Genomic DNA, 23,507 nt, shown 5'->3' on the forward strand with positions numbered 1-23,507 from the left:
AACACAGTATTCAAATACAAGTAACTGCTAACACTTTACTTTGGAAGCTTATGTACGCTTGATTGAGGAAGTTTATGTATGCTTGTATGATGACTAAATTTAGTTTTAACCTTGAATTCCCAGGTACGGGAAAAGCTTCCTAAGGAACATCCTGGCATGAATCCTATCCTGATTCTAATAAAAGATTTTTTGGTAGGAATAACTTTAACTTTTCAGATTAGCCAGGTAACCTCACCTCTCACCTCTGCCTGAGACCGAGCATGGGGCATAAATCCTAAGTAAAGGATGGTCAGGCTCTGCTAGAGTAACCGTCAAGCTCCTTTCACAGGGCCAACCATTTCCACTCCAGTTCCACTCTAACCATTTCTATATGTTCTTTCCCCTATTCTCCCTTAATGCCTGATGGTTCAGATGGTTCAACTTGGCCTGTCCAAAAAAACAATGGGGTCTTCTTCCTGTGTCTTTCCTTCCACTGATACAGTGCTTACCTCTTCCAGCCCGGTGAAATAATATGCCTCTCAGCTACATTCCATCCCCAGGACAGAGTTAACTATATTAATAGACTATCTCATATACTTTTCATCAAAACACAGTAGAAAACCAGCCTTTGGAAAAAACAGTTGAGGTTCAAAGGATTAATTTACTTGCCTAAATGAATATAAATATTATTCTAACGAGTATAAATAATTCTATAATATTTTCATTTTCCATTTTAGAAACACATGAAAGGAAAAACCAGACTGTATTTTTTTTACATTTACTTCCCAAAGGACTGCAGATACGAAAGAATAAATTTGATTAGATAAGTGACATATAAAATAACTAGAAAAACTTAAGAAGCCAAGATAATTCTAGATAAATTATATCTATATATATTTGTATCAGTGGGGATTCCTTAATTCTTTTAAGAACCACAGAAGTGCCTAAGTTATAATTTTTAAATGGTAACAACTTACATCTACTGAATTAATCTGTCTTTTAGGTCTAAACATTCTGTGAAAGTTAAGGATATAAGTAAGAGTAGAGATACCTACCGATCGTGACTGCTGTGTTTGAAAAGGGACAAACTGGCCTGGAGGTGGCAAATGAGGAGGATGATGGGGAGAAAGGTGAGGAGGATGTAAAAGAAATGGATCGCTAGAAATAAGGGGTGGAAACGCAGCGTATGGTACTGGTAAGTGCTGAACTGAACATGCTTGAAGCATCTGTAAGAGAAACCATTATTTTTTGTTAAAAGTATTAGAATATATAATTAATTTTAAAAAACCTATACAGTGAGATTAAAATGTTACTGCCATATCCCTCCCAAAAATCATACCAAAACGTTTTAATAACCTATATTAACAATGAAATACTAGTGTATTTTGCATCTGTTAGTAAAATAATGGTAACTAGTAATTATTCTGGATCTTATATAGTTCTTATAAACCAGTCAAAACACGTACCTTTTACTTAAGCTTTTGTAACACCTATGAAATGGAGGGAAAGTGCTGCACAGAAGAGGAATCTCTTTCCACTTGGTTTAAAATACAGCAGATACTACTACTTTCCAAGAAGCTCTCCTTTTCAATCTTGTAGATTTTATTTCTAAGAGCCAACTCACAACTAAATGCTTTATGGTCTCTCAATATTTTAGTCTGCTAATTTAGAACACTGGTTCTATAATCTATTACTGAGAAACCAAGCATGGGTAAATTAATCTGTTAAATTGGTGTTGGTATTTGTATGTATGTGTTTGTTTTAATCTCAAATTCAAACACGGATATTAGGATTATATTAAGATTTAGCAAAGTGATTTACTTTGAAGACATTATTGACCTTCGACAAGTCATTTAAATCCTCTGGTTTTCAGCAACCTCATTTTTGAAATAAGGAGGATAGACTGGGGGCTGGTAAAGGATAAAGCATAGCTTGTAAGAGGCAGAAAGAAGTGAGCGTGAACCCCTGTTTTCTCAAGCTAATTTTTCTTTATGATATTAAGCAAGTCATTTTCAGTTTCATCAGGCTTCCTATAGTGAGGAATAAGTAAGACCAAGTATTCAAAGTGCCTGTTAAAACCCAGTAAGTGCTGAGACTATTAATGTTGATCACTAAAGTCTCTGAGACTTTATTACTAACCAGTCCAATATCCTATGTTAAAACCCCAAGCCCAGTCTTTATCAAGGTTTAATTATAAAGTGCTGATATGTGAGGAACATGCTTTGACCTTCAAAGGATATTAAAATATGTGTAATTTAATTAATGTAAAAACGTTATCAAGTTTTAAAGCTAATTTTATTAAACTGTTACTGTACAGGTGCTATTGAAATTTCTGTTGCAATAAAATTGCCTTTTTTACTTGAAACTGAAAAGGTACAAGTCTCTCAGGTTTTGCTTATATAACACATTTAGCCACTCTAAAGAAGGACTGCACAGACTTACTGGAGGAGGCACACTACAGACAGGGAGGTGCTGTCCACTGAAAACCACAGAGCATCCTGGGACCTGTTGTGTACTGCAAGCAGGGATGTGCTGGCCTGTGCAGAGGGGAATCCCATGTGGTGCCACTGTTGTTACTGTGTAAGAAACAGGAACGGTGCCCTGATGGAGCTATTAGGAAAGAAAAACAGAACATTAGAAGTTTTAACTGTTTGGATAAAACATCAACTATTAAAAATTAAGATCTGGGCATTTATTGATTCTCCTCTTCGCTGCACATATTTTCACAATGTACTACAGTTTCAACCAAAATATTCTTATCAAAAGAAAAGAAAGGTGACTGTTTCAAGAGTACTATATGATACCCAGAGACCTGGGTCTAAAGTCTTCCCTCAAAAAGACTTAAAAAGTCCAGGAGAATAATGAATTGCTATATTAACTCTTCTAGCCTGCTCTTAAGAGCAGAAAATTTTTCTAAAGAGGACATTTGGAAAAATGAAACATATCTTCTAATGACCTGGTGACATTCAACAGAAAAAAAAACTTTGTTTAATTGCAACTAGTGAAACAATGTAAAGTATTGATAGCATTTTTAAAAAGTTAAATAATTTCCTTCTCTCCTGGCCAGTTTTATTCCCACCCTATCTATCTGGAAGAAATCAATATTAATAATGTGTTCTCCCACATCATTCTCCATGAGTATATAAACATATGCTAGCATGATTATCCATGAACTATTGTCATGTTTGGTTTTGTTCTTAACAGAAATGAGATATTACCCTGCAACTTACTTTTTTCAATTAGTATTGTAGATATCTCTTCAAGGAAATTAAAAGCAATTCATTCTTTCTGACACTAACAAGATATTTCAAGTACACTCATCACTTTAACACAGTCCTATCATTTATATACTAGTGGACATTCAAGTTGTATTCACTCTTTTTACCAATTCAAATACAACCATAAAAAATGTCACTGAACATATATCCTTACATATTAGTTTCATTTATTTCATAGGGGTGACTGGGTAAAGGGGTGAATGTATTTTAAACTTTAGCAAAAGTCTGGATGGATTAAGTCACAATCCCAACAGTAACAATAGGACTCCCAGCATCTCCATTCCAGGTAGATGTATTTGCATTACAAGCATGCTTACCTACTAGAAGAATGGGGGAGGTGAAAAAAAACAATATCACAACCGGCTTGCTTTAAATTTGCATTTCTCTGATTAGAAAGGTTCAACATCTTTTAATATGTTTATTAACCATTACATATTTATGTAAATAATCTATAGCCTTTGCTCACTGCCCACTTTCTACAAGGTTGTCCATTAACATTATAGTTTGGCTTTCTAATTAGAGATACGTGGAACAAAAATATTTTCCCAGTTCATGTTTTATCTTCTGTTAAACCCTTTATTTAATGGTAAATAAACCCTCCCTTTTCCTCTAAACTGAAATACATCTTTTTTCCATCAATAACTTCCCAAACATACCTGGATCTATTTCCTGCCAAATTTGTGCTGTGTCAATTCTAGTATCTTACTAGAAAAGTTAGTAGCTAGTAAGACAAATTCTTCTCATTACCATACTTTCTTTTCATTTTATTTTTGGGCCATTTTCACACATTTATTCTTATGTAAATAACCTTAAGTAATTTTATCCAGTTTCAAAACCCACTGGAATCCTAATTTATATTAATTGTATTAAATGTTATTTTACAAAGGACATAATTTTATATTACAGCTTTTCATTGGAATACATGTCATTACATGTTCACTACTACAGTACTGTACCTTCAAGAAATTAGTTTTCTTCATAAAGATTATATTATTCTTATTAAATTTATTCCTCAAAATTCTTTTGTAAGTTTGCAGACTTTGTTATATTGCTGATAGATTATTTTTCTCTATTTCCATGTCAAACTGCCTTTTTTCTTCTTTCTTTTTCTTTTTTGGCCATACCACATGGCATGTGGGATCTTAGTCCCCCAACCAGGGATCAAACACTTGCCCCCTGCAGTGGAAGCTCAGAGTCTTAACCACTGGATCGCCAGGGAAGTCCCCACGTCAAATTGGTTAAGTGCTAGTAATGAGAAAAGTTACTAATTTTATGTTTCTCGAATCTAACAACGTTATCCAATTTTTTAATTCTAGTACTTTTAAAAATTACAATCTCCTTTTCTATGTATACAACTATATTTGCTAAGACTCAACACAATTATTACTCTTGTCTTTCTGCGTTACTAATGAAGAACCTTCAAAAATGATGCTCACAGGCACCTATCTTAGATCTGATTTTAATGGATATGTATACAAAATCTTTAATGTTCTGGATTCTACTCCCTTCTCAGAAATAGTATTGAGAATATTTTCTTCCAGACAGTGGCTTGCTTTTTCACCTTTAAAATACTGGCTTTTGGATGAGCAGAAATTTTTTATTTTAATGAAATCCAGTATGTTGGTGTTTTACCAAGCAGCTAGTACCTTCATATATCCTGTTTAAGAAATCTTTGCCTACCTTATGAAGACATCTCTTTTATTTTCTTTTCTTTATCTTTCACATTTAAATCTAGAAACCAACTTTATTTTTGTGTACTATATGAAGTAGGAGCCAAGGTTCAAATTTATCCACATAGATATCCAGTTGTTTTCACACCATTACTGAAAAAGACCTTCCTTTCTCTCCTGGAATTCCCTTGGCATTTTTGCCAAAAATTAAGTGACCAAAATATATGTCTAAGTCTATTTCTCACAATGAACATAAGTTCTTTAATTTATCAACAGTTCTCCGTATAGTTAGTGCTTTTCCTATGTCTTAAAGAAAGCCTTCCCTACTTAAGGTCATGAAGCCATTCCCATTTTACTTTCTTAAAAGCTTATATTGCCATTAACATTTACGTCTTTAATCTACCTGGAACTGACATTTGTAGATGGTATGAGATAAAGGATCCAGTTTCATGTTTTCATTTGGATATCTAATTGTCCCAGCATCATTTATTAAAAATTCTGTCTTCTCCCAACTCATCTGCAGTTATATATCACATATAAAGTATTCTTAAATCTGTTAGTTTATCTCTGAGCGTATATTCTATTTCACTAGCATATTTAATTATTCTGGCAAAAATACCTTCATATAGCTTTATAATTAGTCCTAATAATTGGAAGAGCTACTCTACCCACCTTGTTCTACTTCAGAATTATACACCAGAGGTTCTCTTAATTGTAGTGTGCATTAGAATCACCTGGGTTAAAACAGATTGCTGGATCCCTTACCTAGTAAGTCTATTGTATAGTCTGAGAATCTGCATTTTTAACAAATGTCTAGGTGATGCTGCTGCTGATGATCAGCTGATCCAAGACATACGCTGAGGACCAAGTGGCCTTAGAGATTCTAGACCAGAGCGTTAGTTGGCCAACTATTTCATATAGGGCCAGAAAAGTAAATACTTTAAGCTTGTGGGCCATCCTGGTCCCTGCACAAAGCAGCCACAAATGACAGATAAATAAATAAGCATAGTTGTATTCCAATAAGACTCTACAAAAACAGCCAGCAATACTCTGCTTTTCCCTGCTCTGGATAATCCCAGGTCCTTTAAAATGTCATAGAAATTGCAGAATCAGCTTCTCAAGTAACATCAAAAAACTTAACTGGAAATTTACTTGGGAGTACACTAATTCTACTCACCCTGTATGTCAGTTTTGAAAGCAGACAGTTTTTACAAATTTTGATCTTTCAAGCCAAATCTTTTAGTATTTAGACAGTTTTACAATCTTCTACATAGAGGGCTTGAACATCTTTTAAAGATTCTTAACTTCCTTTGTATTATTTTGATTTTTCAATTTTACTTTCTTATTTGCATATTTATTATGGGGAATTTCAAACATGTTCAATACCAGTATAATGAACCCCCATATCTAGCATATAGCCTCCAAAACCACAAAACCATATATCCAATCCACTCCCATCAACTTCTCCCCTTCCCGTACTTTGCTGAAGCAAATCCTAGGAACCTATCACTTCATAAATGTTTCAGTACTTATTTCTAAAAGACAACACTCAAAGCACTCAAAGTTTTACCATTAATTATGCTGTTTGAAATAGGTTATGTGGAACAAACGCAGAAGATGGCTGTGTGGGAATATGCGGAGCTAGCATCTCCCCACAACTAGGGCACCTGCCAGCTGCTGGTGGGGGACTCTGATGGCCAAGGAGATGGGAGGAACTCCAAAGTGAACTAGTAGGATGTAGGGGGACTGAGTGGGGAGGAGAAATGCAGGCCAGACAGGATCAGTGCCCCTCAGGCCAGGGAGATCAGGAGAGGCAGGTGGGAGGGGCCCTCCCAGACCAGAGGAGGAGAGGTGGGAGGGAGTTTGCCCCACCCACTCGAGCCCAGGAAGCCTTCTGGACTCCCAGGTGAGGTCCCCTGCCCTCTGAGACCAGAAGTGGGGGGCATACCTGGGTTCTTTCTGTTCCTTGAGCCTAAGCCCCACCCCCCACAGGGCCTTTTCCAGCCCTGTGGGTCCTGAGCATTGGCCCCACCCACCGCCCAAACCTCACCCTTGCTTAGGCCCCGCCCTCCACAGCCAAGGCCTCCTCCCCACTTTTTTTCCTTTTCCCCCCTCCTTTTTACTACTGTGGTACTGATGTACCTTCCAGCTGTTGTTTCATCTATATTTTTATTTTTATATTCTTCCTAACATCTGTTAGTTTCCTAGTCTAATTTTATTTTTTACTTTGTTATTGTTGTGGTTCCCACCGCCCCAACCGTGCCCCAGGCAGCTTGCAGGATCTTGGTTCACAAGCCTGGGGTCGGGCTGAAGCTCCTGTGGTGGGAGCTCTGAGGCCGAACCACTGGACTAGCAGAGAACCTCAGACCCCAGGGAACATTCATCAGAGTGAGGTCTCACGGAGTTCCGCATCTCAGCACCAAGACCCAGCTCTACCCAACAGCCTACAAACCGCAGTGTTAGAAGCCTCAGGCCAAACCACCATTAAGACAGGATCACAATCGCACTCATCAAAAAAAAAAAAAAGAGAGAGAGAGAGGGTGCAAAAACATATGTCACAGATGAAGGAGCAAGGTAAAAACCTATAAGACCAAATAAATGAAGAGGAAAAAGTCAATCTACCTGAAAAAGAATTCAGAGTAATGACAGTAAAGAAGATCCAGAATCTCGGAAACAGAATGGAGGCACGATTGAGAAAATACAAGAAATGTTTAACAAAGATCTAGAAGAACTAAAGAACAAACAAACAGAGATGAACAACACAATAAATGAAATGAAAAATACACTAGAAGGAATCAATAACAGAATAACTGAGGCAAAAGAATGAATAAGTGAGTTGGAAGACAAAATGGTGGAAATAACTGCTGAGGAGCAGAATAAAGAAATAAGAATGAAAAGAATTGAAGACAATCTCACAGACCTCTGGGACAATACTAAATGCACCAACATTCGAATTACAGGGGTCCCAGAAGAAGAAGAGAAAAAGAAAGGGTCTGAGAAAATATTTGAAGAGATTATAGTGGAAAACTTCCCTAACATGGGAAAGGAAATAGTCACCCAAGTCCAGGAAGCACAGAGAGTCCCATACAGGATAAACCCTAGGAAAAACACACCAAGATACATATTAACCAAACTAACAAAAATTAAATTCAAAGAAAAAATATTAAAAGCAGCAAGGGAAAAACAAAAAATAACATACAAAGGAATCCCTATAAGGTTATCAGCTGATTTTTCAGCAGAAATTCTGAAGGCCAGAAGGGAGTGGCAGAATATACTTAAAGTAATGAAAGAGAAAAACCTACAACCAAGGCAAGGATCTCATTCAGATTCTACGGAGCAGTCAAAAGCTTTTCAGACAAACAAAAGCTAAGAGAATTCAGCACCATCAAACCAGCTTTACAACAAATGCTAAAGAAATTTCTCTAAGTGGGAAACACAAGAGAAGAAAAAACCCCACAAAAACAAACCCAAAACAATTAAGAGAATGGTAATAGGAACATACATATCAACAATAAACCTGAATGTAAACAGATTAGATGCCCCAACCAAAAGACACAGACTGGCTGAATGGATACAAAAACAAGACCCATATATATGCTGTCTACAAGAGACCCACTTCAGACCTAGGGACAAATACAGACTGAAAGTGAAGGGATGGAAAAAGATATCCCATGCAAATGGAAATCAAAAGGAAGCTGAAGTAGCAATACTCGTATCAGATAAAATAGACTTTAAAATAAAGACTGTTAACAGGGCTAAGGAGGGACACTACATAATGATCAAAGGATCAATCTAAGAATAAGATATAACAATTATAAATGTTTATGCACCCAACATAGGAGCACTTCAATACATAAGGCAAATGCTAACAACCATGAAAGGAGAGATCGACAGTAACACAATAATAGTAGGGGACTTTTAACACCCCACTTACACCAATGGACAGATCATCCAAACAAAATAAAGAAGGAAACACAAGCTTTAAATGACACAATAGATCAGACAGATCTAATGGATATTTATAGAACACTACACCCACAAGTGGCAGAATACACTTTCTTCTCAAGTGGACATGGAACATCCTCCAGGACAGATCACATCTTGGGTCACAAATCAAGCCTCGGAAAATTTAAGAAAATTGAAATCATAGCATGCATCTTTTCTGACCACAACGCTATGAGACTGGTAATCAATTACAGGGAAAAACCTGTAAAAACACAAATACATGGAGGCTAAACACTGCGCTAGTCGATAACCAAGAGATCACTGAAGAAATCAAAGAAGAAATTAAAAAATACATAGAAACAAATGACAACAAAAACACGACAACCCTAAACCTATGGGATGCAGCAAAAGTAGTTCTAAGAGGGAAGTTTATAGCAATTCAATCTCGCCTCAAGAAACAAGAAAAATCTCAAATAAACAATCTAACCCTATACTTAAAACAACTAGAGAAAGAAGAACAAAGAAAACCCAAAGTCAGTAGAAGGAAAGAAATCATAAAGATCAGAGCAGAAATAAATGAAATATAAACAAAGAAAACAACAGCAAAGATCAATAAAACTAAAGCCTGGCTCTTTGAGAAGATAAACATAATTGATAAACCCTTAGCCAGACTCATCAAGAAAAAAGGGAGAGGACACAAATCAATAAAATTAGAAATGAAAAAAGAGAAATCACAACTGACACTGGAGAAATACAAAGTTTTATAAAAGACTACTACAAACAACTATATGCCAATAAAATGGACAACCATGAAGAAATGGACAAATTCTTGGAAAGGTACAATTTTACAAGACTGAACCAGGAAGAATTAGAAAATATAAACAGACCTAACATAAGTAATTAAATTGAAAACATAATTAAAAATATTCCAACAAACAAAAGTCCAGGACCAGATGGCTTCACAGGCGAATTCTATCAAACATGTAAAGAAGAGCTAATACCGATCCTTCTCAAACTCTTCCAAAAAACTGCAGAGGGAGAAACACTCCCAAATTCATTCTACGAAACCACCATCACCCTGATACCAAAACCAGAAAAATATAACACACAAAAAGAAAATTATAGACCAATATCACTGATGAACATAGATACAAAAATCCTGAACAAAATACTAGCAAACAGAATCCAACAGCACATTAAAAGGATCACCATGATCAAGTGGGATTTATCCCAGGGATGCAAGGATTCTTCAATATACGCAAATCAATCAATGTGATACACCACATTAACAAATTAAGGAATAAAAACCATATTATCTCAGATGCAGAAAAAGCTTTTGACAAAATTCAACACCAATTTATGATAAAAACTCTCCAGAAAATGGGCATAGAAGGAACCTACCTCAACATAATAAAGGCCAAATATGACAAACCCACAGCAAACATCATACTCAATGGAGAAAAACTGAAAGCATTTCCACTAAGATCAGGAACAAGACAAGGATGTCCACTCTTGCCACTATTATTCAACATAGTCTTGGAAGTCCTAGCCACGGCAATCAGAGAAGAAAAAGAAAGAAAAGGAATACAAATTGGAAAAGAAGCAGTAAAACCGTCACCGTTTGCAGATGACGTGATACTATACATAGAAAATCCTAAGATGCCACCAGAAAACTACTAGAACTAATCAATGGATTCGGTAAGGTTGCAGGATACAAAATTAATGCACAGAAATCTCTGGCATTCCTATACACCAACAACGAAAAATCAGAAAGAGAAATTAAGGAAACACTCCCATTTACCACCGCAACAAAAAGAATAAAATACCTAGGAATAAACCTGCCTAAGGAGGCGAAAGACTTGTACTCAGCAAACTATGTAACACTGACAAAAGAAATCAAAAATGACATAAACAGATGGAGAAATATACCATGTTCTTGGATTGGAAGAATCAATATTGTTATCTACAGATCACAATACAGCAATCTACAGATTCAATGCAATCCCTATCAAACTACCAATGGCATCCTTCACAGAATTAGAACAAAAAACTTTACAATTTGTATGGAAACACAAAAGACCCCGAATAGCCAAAGTAATCTTGAGAAAGAAAAACGGAGTTGGAGGAATCAGGCTCCCTGACTTCAAACTATACCACAAAGCTACAGTATTCAAGACAGTATGGTACTGGCATAAAAACAGAAATACAGATCAATGGTACAAGATAGAATGCCCAGAGATAAACCCACGCACATATGGGCACCTAATTTACAACAAAGGAGGCAAGAACATACAATGGAGAAAAGACAGCCTCTTCAATAAGTGGTGCTGGGAAAATTGGGCAGCTACATGTACAAGAATGAAATTAGAACACTCCCTAACACCATACACAAAAATAAACTCAAAGTGGATTAAAGACCTCAATGTAAGACCAGACACTATAAAACTCTTAGAGGAAAACATAGGAAAAACACTCTTTGACATAAACCACAGCAAGATCTTTTTTGACCCACCTCCTAAAGTAACAGAAATAAAAACAAAAATAAACAAACTGGACTTAATTAAACTTAAAAGCTTTTGCACAGCAAAGGAAACCGTAAACAAGACAAAAAGACAACCCTCAGAATGGTAGAAAATATTTGCAAGTGAAACAACAAAGGATTAACTTCCAAAATATACAAACAGCTCATGGAGCTCAATATCAAAAAAACAAATAATCCAGTTAAAAAATGAGTGGAAGACCTAAACAGACATTTCACCAAGGAAGACATACAGATGGCCAAGAGGCACATGAAAAGATGCTCAACATCACTAATTAATATTAGAGAAATGCAAATCAAAACTATAATGAGGTATCACCTCTTGACGCTCAGAACGGCCATCATCAAAAAATCTACAAACAGTAAATGTCAGAGAGGGTGTGGAGAAAAGGGAACTCTCTTGCACTGTTGGTAGGAATGTAAACTGATACAGCCACTATGGAGAACAGTATGGAGGTTCCTTAAAAAACTAAAAATAGGGGCTTCCCTGGTGGCGCAGTGGTTGAGAGTCCGCCTGCCGATGCAGGGGATGCAGGTTCGTTCCCCGGTCCAGGAAGATCCCACATGCCTTGGAGCGGCTAGGCCTGTAAGCCATGGCCACTGAGCCTGCACGTCTGGAGCCTGTGCTCTGCAACGGGAGAGGCCACAACGGTGAGAGGCCTGCGTGCCGCAAAAAAAAAAAAAAAACAACTAAAAATAGAACTACCATATGACCCAGCAATCCCACTACTGGGCATATACCCTGAGAAAACCATAATTCAGAAAGAGACATGTACCACAATGTTCACTGCAGCACTATTTACAATAGCCAGGACATGGAAGCAACCTAAATGTCCACTGACAAGATGAATGGATAATGAAGATGTGGCACATATATACAATGGAATATTACTCAGCCATAAAAAGAAATGAAATTGAGTTATTTGTAGTGAGGTGGATGGACCTAGAGTCTGTCATACAGCGTGAAGTAAGTCAGAAAGAGAAAAACAAATACTGTATGCTAATGCATATATATGGAATCTTAAAAAAAAAAGGTACTGATGAACGTAGTTGCAGGGCAGGAATAAAGAGGTAGACACAGAAAATGGACTTGAAGACATGGGGTTGGAGGGTGAAGCTGGGGCAGAGTGAGAGTAGCATCGACATATATACACTACTGAATGTAAAATAGCTGGCTGGTGAGAAGCAGCAGCGTAGCACAGGGAGACTGGCTCAGTGCTTTGAGATGACATAGAAGGGTGGGATAGGGAGGATGGGAGGGAGGCTAAAGAGGGAGGGGATAGGGGGACATGTGTACGCATAAGGCTGATACGCTTCGTTGTGCAACAGAAACTAACACAGTATTGTGAAGCAATTATACTCCAATAAAGATCAAGAAAAAAAAGAAAGAAATAGATTATGTGAACTCACTGTAGATCTATTTCTGTTGGTTTTCATTTGTAGTCCTTTTTTCCTCACATACTTGGTTAACTTTGTTTACTGCTTACTGTCCCTGAATTTTTTGAAAACTAGCCTGAAGATTTCTTCCTCCAAAGAGAATCTGCATGTTTTCTAGGCCCCTGCCATCCCAAGTACTTTCACTAATTTCACAGTCTGATATGAATTTGGCCGCAAATTACATTTGTTTCTGATCACTCTTATTCTAAGGATACAGCCCTTTAAGGTGCCTATTTTACCTAAGAAGGGTCACCTATGTAGGAGGGGACTCCTTAAACAGTGGTCTCTGATTCCTGTTCTCTTGTGCCTCATGATGGGACTTAAAATTGAAGTTCAAGTTTGCATAAATGAACAACATGCCTTCAGGATAGAACTATCATCCCTACTATCCCTTAAATTTTGACCTGGCAATTCCTTCTGATCTTTAAGCTCTTTTGATGCTTTTAGGATATTAATAATTTATCTAGTATGGTCAATTGTCCTCAATCAATGGGGACGGTCTCAATAACCTTGCCTACCAGCTCTAGAAAATAAAACTCCCTCTTCCATTATAAGACCTTTTATTGGACATGATGGCTAAATTTTATATTTTTGCATCTATTAACAAAACATTCTCCCTTTAGAGTGTTGATGAAATCTATTACCTTAAAACATTTCCTGGGCTTCCCTGGTGGCACAGTGGTTAAGAATCCGTCTGCCAATGCAGGGGACACAGGTTTGAGCACCGGTCCAAGAAGATCCCACCTACCATGGGGCAACTAAGCCTGTGCGCCACAACTACTGAGCCTCCGCTCTAGAGCCTGTGCTCCACAACAAGAGAAGCCACCGCAAGGAGAAGCCCACGCACGGCAACAAAGAGTAGCCCCTGCTCGCCGCAACTAGAGAAAGCCCGCGCACAGCAACAAAGACCCAACGCAGCACCAACGCAGCCCAAAACAAAAACAAACTAAAAAAAAGTTTTCCTAATGTTGAACTTATCCTGCACTGCCAGGATAAACTCTAATAATCATTATTTCAACTTTGCTAATAGACTATTTTAGTATAACACTAGCTATGGTTTATTATTTAAAGCATCTGCATCTGTATTCAAGAGGGAAACTAGTTGAACGCTTTCATCTGTTGTACTGTCTGAGGTTTTATTATTAAGGTTATGTAAGCTTCACAAAATATACTTTGAAAATTTCTATCTTTGTCTATGATGTGGAATAGTTTAAATTGGAACTTTTAGTTCTTTATAGAGATTAGACAGAATTCAGATGTAATCTATAAAGACAGGTTTTTTATTATGCCTTTAATTTCTTCCATAGCTATTGGTCTGTTCAGGTTTTCTACGTCTTGTATTGTTCTGGTGTTTACATATGCAATTGTTTCATTTTTCAATATGTAGACTCAATAAGTAACTTTACATAAACGAGATACCATCTTTTCTGAAATTAAGTCTTTTCCTTTTCTTTCTTTGGTTCCATCTCTACCCTCCTTCCCTTTCCCTTCACTTTAGCACTCACCCCCCTCACGCCTAGTATATATTTCTCTGAATTTTTCTCTATGTTCAGAGTCCTATGTATACAAATATTTAATCACCATGTTTTACAAAATTGAACGTAACACTTGCCTCAATTTTGTTTTTCTTGCTCAACCATATCTTGCAGATATCACTCACATTCCTGGCATAATTCTAAGTAATTCTTTGTAATAGATTCATTCCATGGTATGAAGGTATCCTAATTTATTCTACTAATGATAAGCAATCACTTCATTCGTACTTTGTTTCTATGGATTTGCCTATTTTAGACATTTCATATAAATGAAATCATACAAACTGTGAATCTGTAGCCTTTTGTGACTGGCTTCTTTTACTAAGCATGTTTTCAAGGTTAACCCATGTGGTAGCATGAATTAGTACTTCACTACTTTTTGAGTAATATTCCACTGCACAGATACACCGTATTGCATCTATTCATCAGCTGATCGACATAAGTTATTGCTTTCTGTACATGTAATTTGCATTTAGGCACTGTATCAAATTCTTTCAAACTAGAATATCTTGTGTTTTCTTCTACTACAATTATATAATGAGAGGGAGAAAGATACAATGATTTCTTTCAATGTTTTATATCCATTACAATATCATTCTGCATTTGGTAGAACTCCTAACATAACACTGAATAAATACGAACAGAGCAAGTATCTCTCTAGTTACTGATTTGTCACTCACAGATTAGGATACTTGCTATTAGTTTTATTTATTATAATTAATTTCCTTCTTGCTCTATTTTGTTAGAGTTCTTAGTAAACTTTAACTGACTTTTCAACATCTTTTGATTATAATCATATGCTTTTTCTTCTATTATTTGCTAATGCGGTATGATTTTCATACAAAACTATCGTCTCTTACTTGGAATAGATCTTATTTGGTCACAGTTTATTACTCTTTTGATATGGTGCTATAGTGTACTTTCTAAACATCTATTTAGAAATTCTGCCTATGCATTAGGGAGTTTGGGGGGATTACTATCTTTATTTGCTTTTGGTATTAAAACTATGCTGGTTTCACAAAATAGAGAGTTTGACTTATTAAAAAAAAGCTGCCTGGAATTATTTGAGCACTCTCTAAAGGTTAGAGAAAACAGCTGTGAAGCTATCTTGTCACCGTGCCTTGGTAAATCTCTGATTAGCTTTCACACTTCTGTGGTAATTCAAATTTTCCTGTTATTATTGGGTCAATTTTTGGAACTTCAAGTTTTCTTTTGTCCCCCCCAGGGTTATATATAAAATTTCATTATAATAGTTAATAATGAAGCAATACTTGAGCACTTACCACTTGCACTAGTTTAAGTGCTCAGAATGGATTAACTCTTAATTCTTTCAACACCCCTTATGAAACAGGTGCTATTTTCATTTTACAACTGAAAAAATTCTTTGAATGTTTCCTACATATAGAGATATATCTTTTTATCATTCCTACTCTTCTTTACATTTGTTCTTTTTTCTATAACCAAGCTCAGAAGAGGTGTGCCATCCTTACCAACTTTTCAAAGCACTAGGATTGGGTTTTCTTTGTGCTACTTCCCTTATTAAAAGAATAGATTTTCAAATCATTAATTTTAGTTGTTTGCCTGGTAAGTTATTCATCCCAATTCCTTTTGGTTTATTCTGTAACATTTCACCCTAATTACTCAAGCAATTAGTGTTCATAATGAAGGTTTATAAAATTTCTTGGAGAACAGCTTTGGCCTGTCCCACTGACTATGGTATGAAGATTTTTCCTTTACAACCTTGTCTCAAATATTTCAGTGTCATTTTTTTAAAATCTTTTTTTAAAACTTATGATTTACAGTTTTATCAGATTATGACCACAAAAAATATGGTCTGGAAAAACTTTTCTTTTTAAAACTTATTATTATGTGATTAATTTTTTTAAGTGTTTCATGAACATAAAGGGAAAGAACATGGCTGAAGGAAGAAGGATGTCTGAGCAAAATCACATTTTCTTTCAACTGTCAGTATACGGTACTTTCATTGTTTTCCAGCATCCAGTGCAGTAGATTAAAAAAAAAAAAAATCAAACGCTAGTCTGATTTGATTTCCTTTCCTTTGTAATTTCTGCTGTCTACAAACTTGGAAGATTTTTTTTCCTTATCTTTAAAATCCATAAACTTTATAAGAATATGTCTAGATTTGTCTTTTTTAAAATAATATTTATTTACTTATTTATTTTGGCTGCACCGATTCTTAGTTCTGGCATGCAGGATCTTTTAGTTGCGGCATGCATGTGGGATCTAGTTCCCCGACCAGGGATTGAACCCGGCCCCCTGCATTGGGAGCATGGAGTCTTACCCACTGGACCACAAGCGAAGTCCCTAGATTTGTGTCTTTTTTGACCTCAGAAAATCATACAATTTTGGCCTCAGGCTCTAAGGACTGGCAAACCCTCTTCTCAGCTAGTCCCTCAGTTCCTGGAAGGAACAAAGGGAAAGGAAGCTCTGTACCTGTCATCTCCATGGAGACCTAGAGAAACTTGTAATCAAAGATGCACCCAACTGTCTTGCCTACTGAATTACTCCAGAAGAAACCGGAAGGGACAGGGAAACAGGAATATAGACTCAAACCACCAGCTGTCTGATATCCGCTATAAATCCTGTATTGGTCATTTTAAACCAACTATTATAATGAAGTCATTCTGAGCTTTCACAACCTTGATCCTAATTTTTTAAAGTTCAACCTTCTTCTAAGGAAGCTGTGTAGAATTTAAATTTTAATCCTCAATGAAGAATGATGAACTTACCTAAAATAGCTTCATTTTGGGTAAAATTGTTTCCTTTTAGGTAAAATTAGAAGAAATCTACAATAAAAAACAACCAACCTCAATAAACTGCTACCAACTTTCAGCATCTGTATTTCCTGGGCATTCTGTTACTATACCTGATCATGTATGTCAACCATTACTGCATTCTGCTGGGGTGGATGAGCAGCAGGGTGTAATAGACGGGGAGATACATTCGGAGGGTGGAAGGCTCGAGGTTCCTCTATTGCTTGCTGCTGTGCATAAGGGAGATGGTGATAATTTTCATCTTGACTAATGGAATTATGTCGAGACAGACGATCCCTTCTTCCTCTCTGGCGCCTGACAGGAGGACTGTAATATAGCAAAAATGTCAAAAAGGTTGTTATAATGTTTACTGTTGTGATCCATCAGGATTCGGTATTGTCTCTCGTTGTAATCCATTAGTAGTATATGCTAAGGTAGGCTTGAGTATTAAAGAATTGCTGTGGTTCATCATCAGCTCTGAACACTTACAAATTTAAATAGAATGTATATGTTTTTCAAAATATAACAGAAGTAAACAAAATTGATAATCAGCTCTGAGATTATTTAGAAATCAATAGCCAATCACTGTCATTTTGGGGGAGGGGGTTTAATTGTATAAAATTGATCCTTTTATAGGCAAATATAGTCAAATATCAGCAATTTCATATGGTTTAACCTATTATTTTGCCTCCTTTATTTTATAAACATTTTAGAACAAATTTTAATTTGCATATGTACCTTGGCTGTAATCCACATATGACTAATGGGCATTTTATGTTTGTCTATCTGGCTAAGACACATAGAAAAGACATAGTTCCTATATGCCCAAAATGACAATTTTAAAAAATGAGAGTAGAAAATACATAAAATAACTAAAACACATTTAATTTGTTGACAATTGCAAATAATCGAGTAATTGGGTAAATGCCGAGAATGGAAATGATGGCAAAATAGCATCAGCATAAATGTTCCAGTAATATACAGAATTTTTAGGTAGAATCTGGTTACTGAAGGAAACCACTTTTACTCCCCATGCACTTGTCATGGACATAGTTTAACACAAATAACAAGTTATCATGAGTAGACTTCCAACTTCCACTTCCCTACAATTCCACAATTCAGCTCCACTGCTTTTTACAATGCCTCAGCACGCATAACAATTCGAAAAAGCAGCAGGCCTCATTAAAAATGTACTCCACATTAGGCAAAAGAGGCCGAACAGCCCCCTTCAAGACACAGCTGCACACAGCCACCTCAGCAGCATTTACTGAGGACAGGTCACCTTTCCCTTAATTGTTGCACTCTGCACCTCTAAATCTGTTTCTTCTCACTCTCAACTGCCCAGTCTTAAAAAGAAAAAGGGACACTCCTTTGCAACATCAACTCCTCTACAGTGCTCTTAAAACTAACCCCCAGGTTCTTGCTCCATTTATTGCTTCCTCTATCTTTATTTTCAGCATAACTCTTTTTTGCATTTCTGCTTCAAAACTGACATACTGTATTTCACTGATTTTCAGATGCCATCCACCTTCGAACTCACTTTAATGTTTTGAGATAATTTTAATATAATTTTTGTGTACCCCTCACCCAGCTTTCCTTCATGTTAATATCTTCCATTAGAATAATTATCAAAATTAGGAAATAAACCTTGGTATCATACTGTTAACTAAACAACAGAATGTATTCAGATTTTACCCAGTTTTTCTACCAATATCCCCTCACGGTCTAAAAATCCAGTGCAGGATCCCATCATTGCATATAGTGGTCATGGTTCCTTAGTCTTCTCCAATCCATGACAGTTCCTCAGTCTTTCACGACCTTGATACCTCTGAAGACATATTTACTCTGCAGAATACCCTTTAACCCAGATTTGTCTGATGTTTTCGCATGATCTGCATGACGTTATGCATTACTGGAAAGGATATCACAGAGGTGATAGGCCCTTTTCAGTGCATTGTATCCAGGGGCACATGACATCACATGCATCACTCATGCCTATGTATTTACCACCAATCACTTGGCTAAATTGGTTTCTGCCAAGACCCTCTACTACAAAATCACCATTCTTCCCTTTGTAATTACCAAATACTTGGGGGGGGGGGGGAGATACTTTGAGACCATGCAAATATTCTGCTTCTGCTAAAAGTTTTGCCAATAACTTTAGCATGCATGAATGGACCTTCAGCTATCACTATTATAATATTCTAATGGTGATTTTCTACTCCCCTCATTTCTTCCACATGTATTAATTGGAATTCCATAAGGAAGAACTGTTCCCTCTCTCCCATTTATTTGTTTATTCACTTATTTATGAGTATGGGCTAATGGATATTTATTTTATTCTTTAGGTTATAATCCACACTATTGTTTTATTTTGTTGTTAAAATTATTTCAACTTTGTCCAATGGGAGCACATTCAGTTTAGCTCCTGTGCCCTTTTACTACTGTTCCTTACTATACGGACAATATGCTCTAGGCTTATCTTGTATTTTCCCTATACCAACTCTGGAATTAACCAGTTTTCCAGAGCCCTGGTTCCTTTGACTGTGGAATGGTATTTAGAAGGTAAGTGCGCTGACTGCTACACTATTTCTAGTCTCTCTAAGAGAAAAGAACAAGAAAATTTATCTATGTATACTAATTCACGTATATGTACATAGCTTTATACCTGTAAAAATATTTTAAAGGACTGTTTAATGTATCACTAAAAAGAGGAGGAAAGCTGCCAATTAGATTATACTATACCACCAATTTAGAGACATTATGATGTGAAAAAATGTGTACCTTACAATCAAAATAGAAAATATATGCCCAGATCACTCATCTCCCGAAAAAACACTCAGCCTGTCCACAAACTTTAAGGGTCCCTTTTAATATTGTTTTATTCTGTTGTTGCTTCTTGCTCTCACTTCCCTACTCAAACATAATTTCAGTAACTCAAACTTAACACAAATTAAGACCCAAGCTCTCACGCTGACACATAAGTTCCTTGACAATTTTGGTCCTTGTCTTTACTGAATTGCCTCTCATTAAATCTGTTATGTATGCCTTTGTAGTAGAACATTTAGAAAGCAGAATTATTGGAAAATCTAGAAATAATAAACAGTGATAAGATGAACAAATATTTCTTTCAGTTGACTTTTATATCTATGATAGGTACTACTTTGTCACTTTGTTTTAGATGTATCACTTGTGAACAGCACAAAGCTCTTCCCTCCTGGTCTCACTGACCTGCCTTTTGTTGGATTGCATTTTCTATATATGTTGTTTATCTGTTTCATTGTGTGGAAGCTATATGTTCCAGTTCTATTCTTCTAGTGACTACACTTGAATTTTTAAACACATAATTCAATTTTTCTGAAAACATCTAGATTGCACATTTTTACTTCTCTCTGCTCTGTCCCCATTTTACATTCAGATCTTTCCGGAAATTTTTTCTTTTTTTTTGAACAACAGACCTTTATTCAGACTTAGCAGCATGTCTTTTTTGTTTCCTTTCCTAATCAAATGGTATTAAATCCTACTTCTTACATTTATTCTTCCACTTCCTAGAGTACAGTATTTAATAATTCTTTCAAGAAGGTTCTCTTTTTTTTTCTTTTATTATTTCTTTTTTAATTGTAGTTGCTGTACAATATTACGTAAGTTACAGGTGTACAATACAGTGATTCACAATTTTAAAGGTTATGTTCCACTTATAGTCATTATGAAATACTGGCTATACTCCCCGTGTTGTATATGTATCCTTGCAGCTTATTTTATACCTGATAGTTTGTACCTCTTATCCCCTACCCTTATATTAGCCCTCTCCGTCCTCCTTCCCTCTCCCCACCGGTAACCACTAGTTTGTTCTCTGTATCTGTGAGTCTGCTTCTTTTTTTACATTCAACTAGTTAGCTGTATTTTTTAGATTCCATATATATAAGTGATGTCATACAGTATTTGTTTTTCTCTGACTTATTTTACTTGGCATAATGCCCTCCAAGTCCATCCATGTTGCTGCAAATGGCAAAATTTCGGCCTTTTTAATGGCTGAGTAGTATTCCATTGTGTGGAAAACACACACACACACACACACACACACACACACACACATCCTTTATCCATTCACCTGTTGATGGACACTTAGGTTGCTTCCATACCTTGGCAATCGTAAATAATGCTGCTATGAACACTGGGGTGCATATGTTTCTGAATTAGTATTTTTGGTTTTTTTGGATATCTACCCAGGAGTGAAACTGCTGGATCATATGGTAGTTTTGTTTTTAGTGTTTCTGAGAAATCTTCATACTATTTTCCATAGTGGCTGCACCAATTTACATTCCCACCAACAGTGTATAAGGGTTCTCTTTTTTCCACACCTTTGCTAACATTTGTTTTTTGCGTTCTTTTCGATAATAGCTGTTCTGCCAGGTGTGAGGTGGTATCTCATTGTGGTTTGGATTTGCATCTCCCTGATGATTAGCAATACTGAGCATCTTTCCATGTACCTGTTGGCCACCTGCACTTCCTCTCTGAAAAACTGTCTACTCAGGTCTTCTGCCCATTTTTTAACTGAGTTTTTTTTTGACATTGAGTTGTATGAGTTGTTTATATATGTTCGATATTAATCCCATATTGGTCATATCATTTGCAAACATCTTCTCCCATTCAGTAGGCTGTCCTTTCATTTTGTCAATGAATTTTGTGCTGTGCAAAAGCTTTTAAGTTTAATTAAGTCCGATTTGTTTATTTTTGCTTTAATTTTCTTCTCTTTAGGAGACAGATCCAAAAAATACTGCTGCAATTTATGTGAAAGAGTTCACCTATGTTTTCCTCTAGGAGTTTTATAGTATCTGGTCTTACATTTAGCTGTTTAATCCATTTTGAATTTATTTCTGTATATTGTGTTAGAGAATGTTCTAATTTTATTTTTTTTACATGTAGCTGTCCAGTTTTCCCAGCACCACTTACTGAAGAGGCTGTCTTTTCTCCATTGTATATTCTTGCCTCCTTTGCCACAGACTGACCATACTGCGTGGGTTTATTTCTGGGCTTTCCATCCTGTTCCATTGATCTATGTGTCTGTTTTTATGCCAGTATCATACTGTCTTGATGACTGTAGCTTTGTAGTATATAGTCTGAAGTCAGGGAGCATGATTCCTTCAGCTCTGTTGTTTTTTCTCAAGATTGTTTTGGCCATTCAGGATATTTTGTGTCTCCATACAAACTTTAAAATTATTTGTTCTAGTTCTGCGAAAAATGCCATTGGTATTTTGATGGAGACTGCACTGAATTTGTAGATTGCCTTGGGTAGTATGGTCCTTTTAACAATATTAATTCTTCCAATCCAAGAACACGGTATATCTTTCCATCTGTTTTTGTCATCCTCAATTTTTTTCATCAGTGCCTTACAGTTTTCCAAGTACAGGTCTTCTAACTCCTTAAGTAGGTTTATTCCTAGGTATTTTATTCTTTTTGATGTGATGGTAAATGAGATGGTATTCTTTTGATTTGATGGTTTGTCATTCACGTATAGAAATGCAACAGATTTATGTATATTAATTCTGTAACCTGCAACTCCACTGAATTCATTGATGAGCTCTGGCAGTATCCTGGTGGCATCTTTAGGATTTTCTATGCATAGTATCACATCATCTGCAAACAGTGACAATTTTACTTCTTCCTTTCCAACTTGGATTCCTTTTCTTTTTCCTGTCTGACTGCTTTGGCTACGACATCCAAAACTATGTTAAGTAAAAGTGGCGATAGTGGACATCCTCGTCTTATTCCTGATCTTGGAGGGAACGCTTTCAGGTTTTCACCGTTGAGTATGATGTCAGCTGTAGGTTTGTCATATAAGGCCTTTGTTATGTTGAGGTATGTGCCCTCCATGCCTACTTTCTGGAGAGTTATCCAATCATAAATGGATGCTAAATCTTATCAAAAGCTTTTTCTACATCTATTGAAACGATTATATGGTTTTTATTCTTCAATTTGTTAATGTTGTGTATCACACTGATTGACTTGTGGATACTGAAAAATCCTTGCAACCCCAGGATAAATCCCTCTTGATCATGATGTATGATTCAGGGAGGATCTCTTATTGTTCAACATTCTTCATCTCTGAATGTTTGTGCATATTCTTAAATTTCACCAAGATCTTGCTCAACACTCAGTCTTTCTTCAATTTTTTAAAAAATATTTATTTATTTATGGATGCATTGGGTCTTCGTTGCTGCACACGGGCTTTCTCTAGTTGCGGCGAGCGGGGGCTACTCTTCGTTGTGGCGCGGGCTTCTCATTGCAATGGCTTCTCTCGTTGTGGAGCACGGTCTCCAGTAGTTGTGGCACATAGGCTTCAGTAGTTG

At 36.3% G+C, this 23,507-nt stretch overlaps 1 protein-coding gene across 7 annotated transcripts in view; it reads right to left on the reverse strand.

Moving 5' to 3' along the window:
• RNF38 (ring finger protein 38) overlaps positions 1–23,507 on the reverse strand; it is a 123,745-nt gene that overhangs the window by 13,325 nt on the left and 86,913 nt on the right. For all 7 annotated transcript variants that reach the window (XR_012332586.1, XM_073806291.1, XM_073806290.1 and 4 more), the window contains 3 exons: positions 17,271–17,484; positions 2,422–2,589; positions 1,035–1,205 (listed from right to left, as the gene is read on the reverse strand). Coding sequence is in view for 6 of the 7 variants with exons in the window: in XM_073806291.1 (XP_073662392.1) it covers positions 1,035–1,205; positions 2,422–2,589; positions 17,271–17,484 (553 nt within the window). In the remaining variant the exon portion in view is untranslated. The remainder of the gene's footprint in view (positions 1–1,034; positions 1,206–2,421; positions 2,590–17,270; positions 17,485–23,507) is intronic.

The sequence above is a fragment of the Tursiops truncatus genome, chromosome 6 (assembly GCF_011762595.2).
Source record: "Tursiops truncatus isolate mTurTru1 chromosome 6, mTurTru1.mat.Y, whole genome shotgun sequence".
In the NCBI taxonomy this organism is placed as follows: domain Eukaryota; kingdom Metazoa; phylum Chordata; class Mammalia; order Artiodactyla; family Delphinidae; genus Tursiops; species Tursiops truncatus.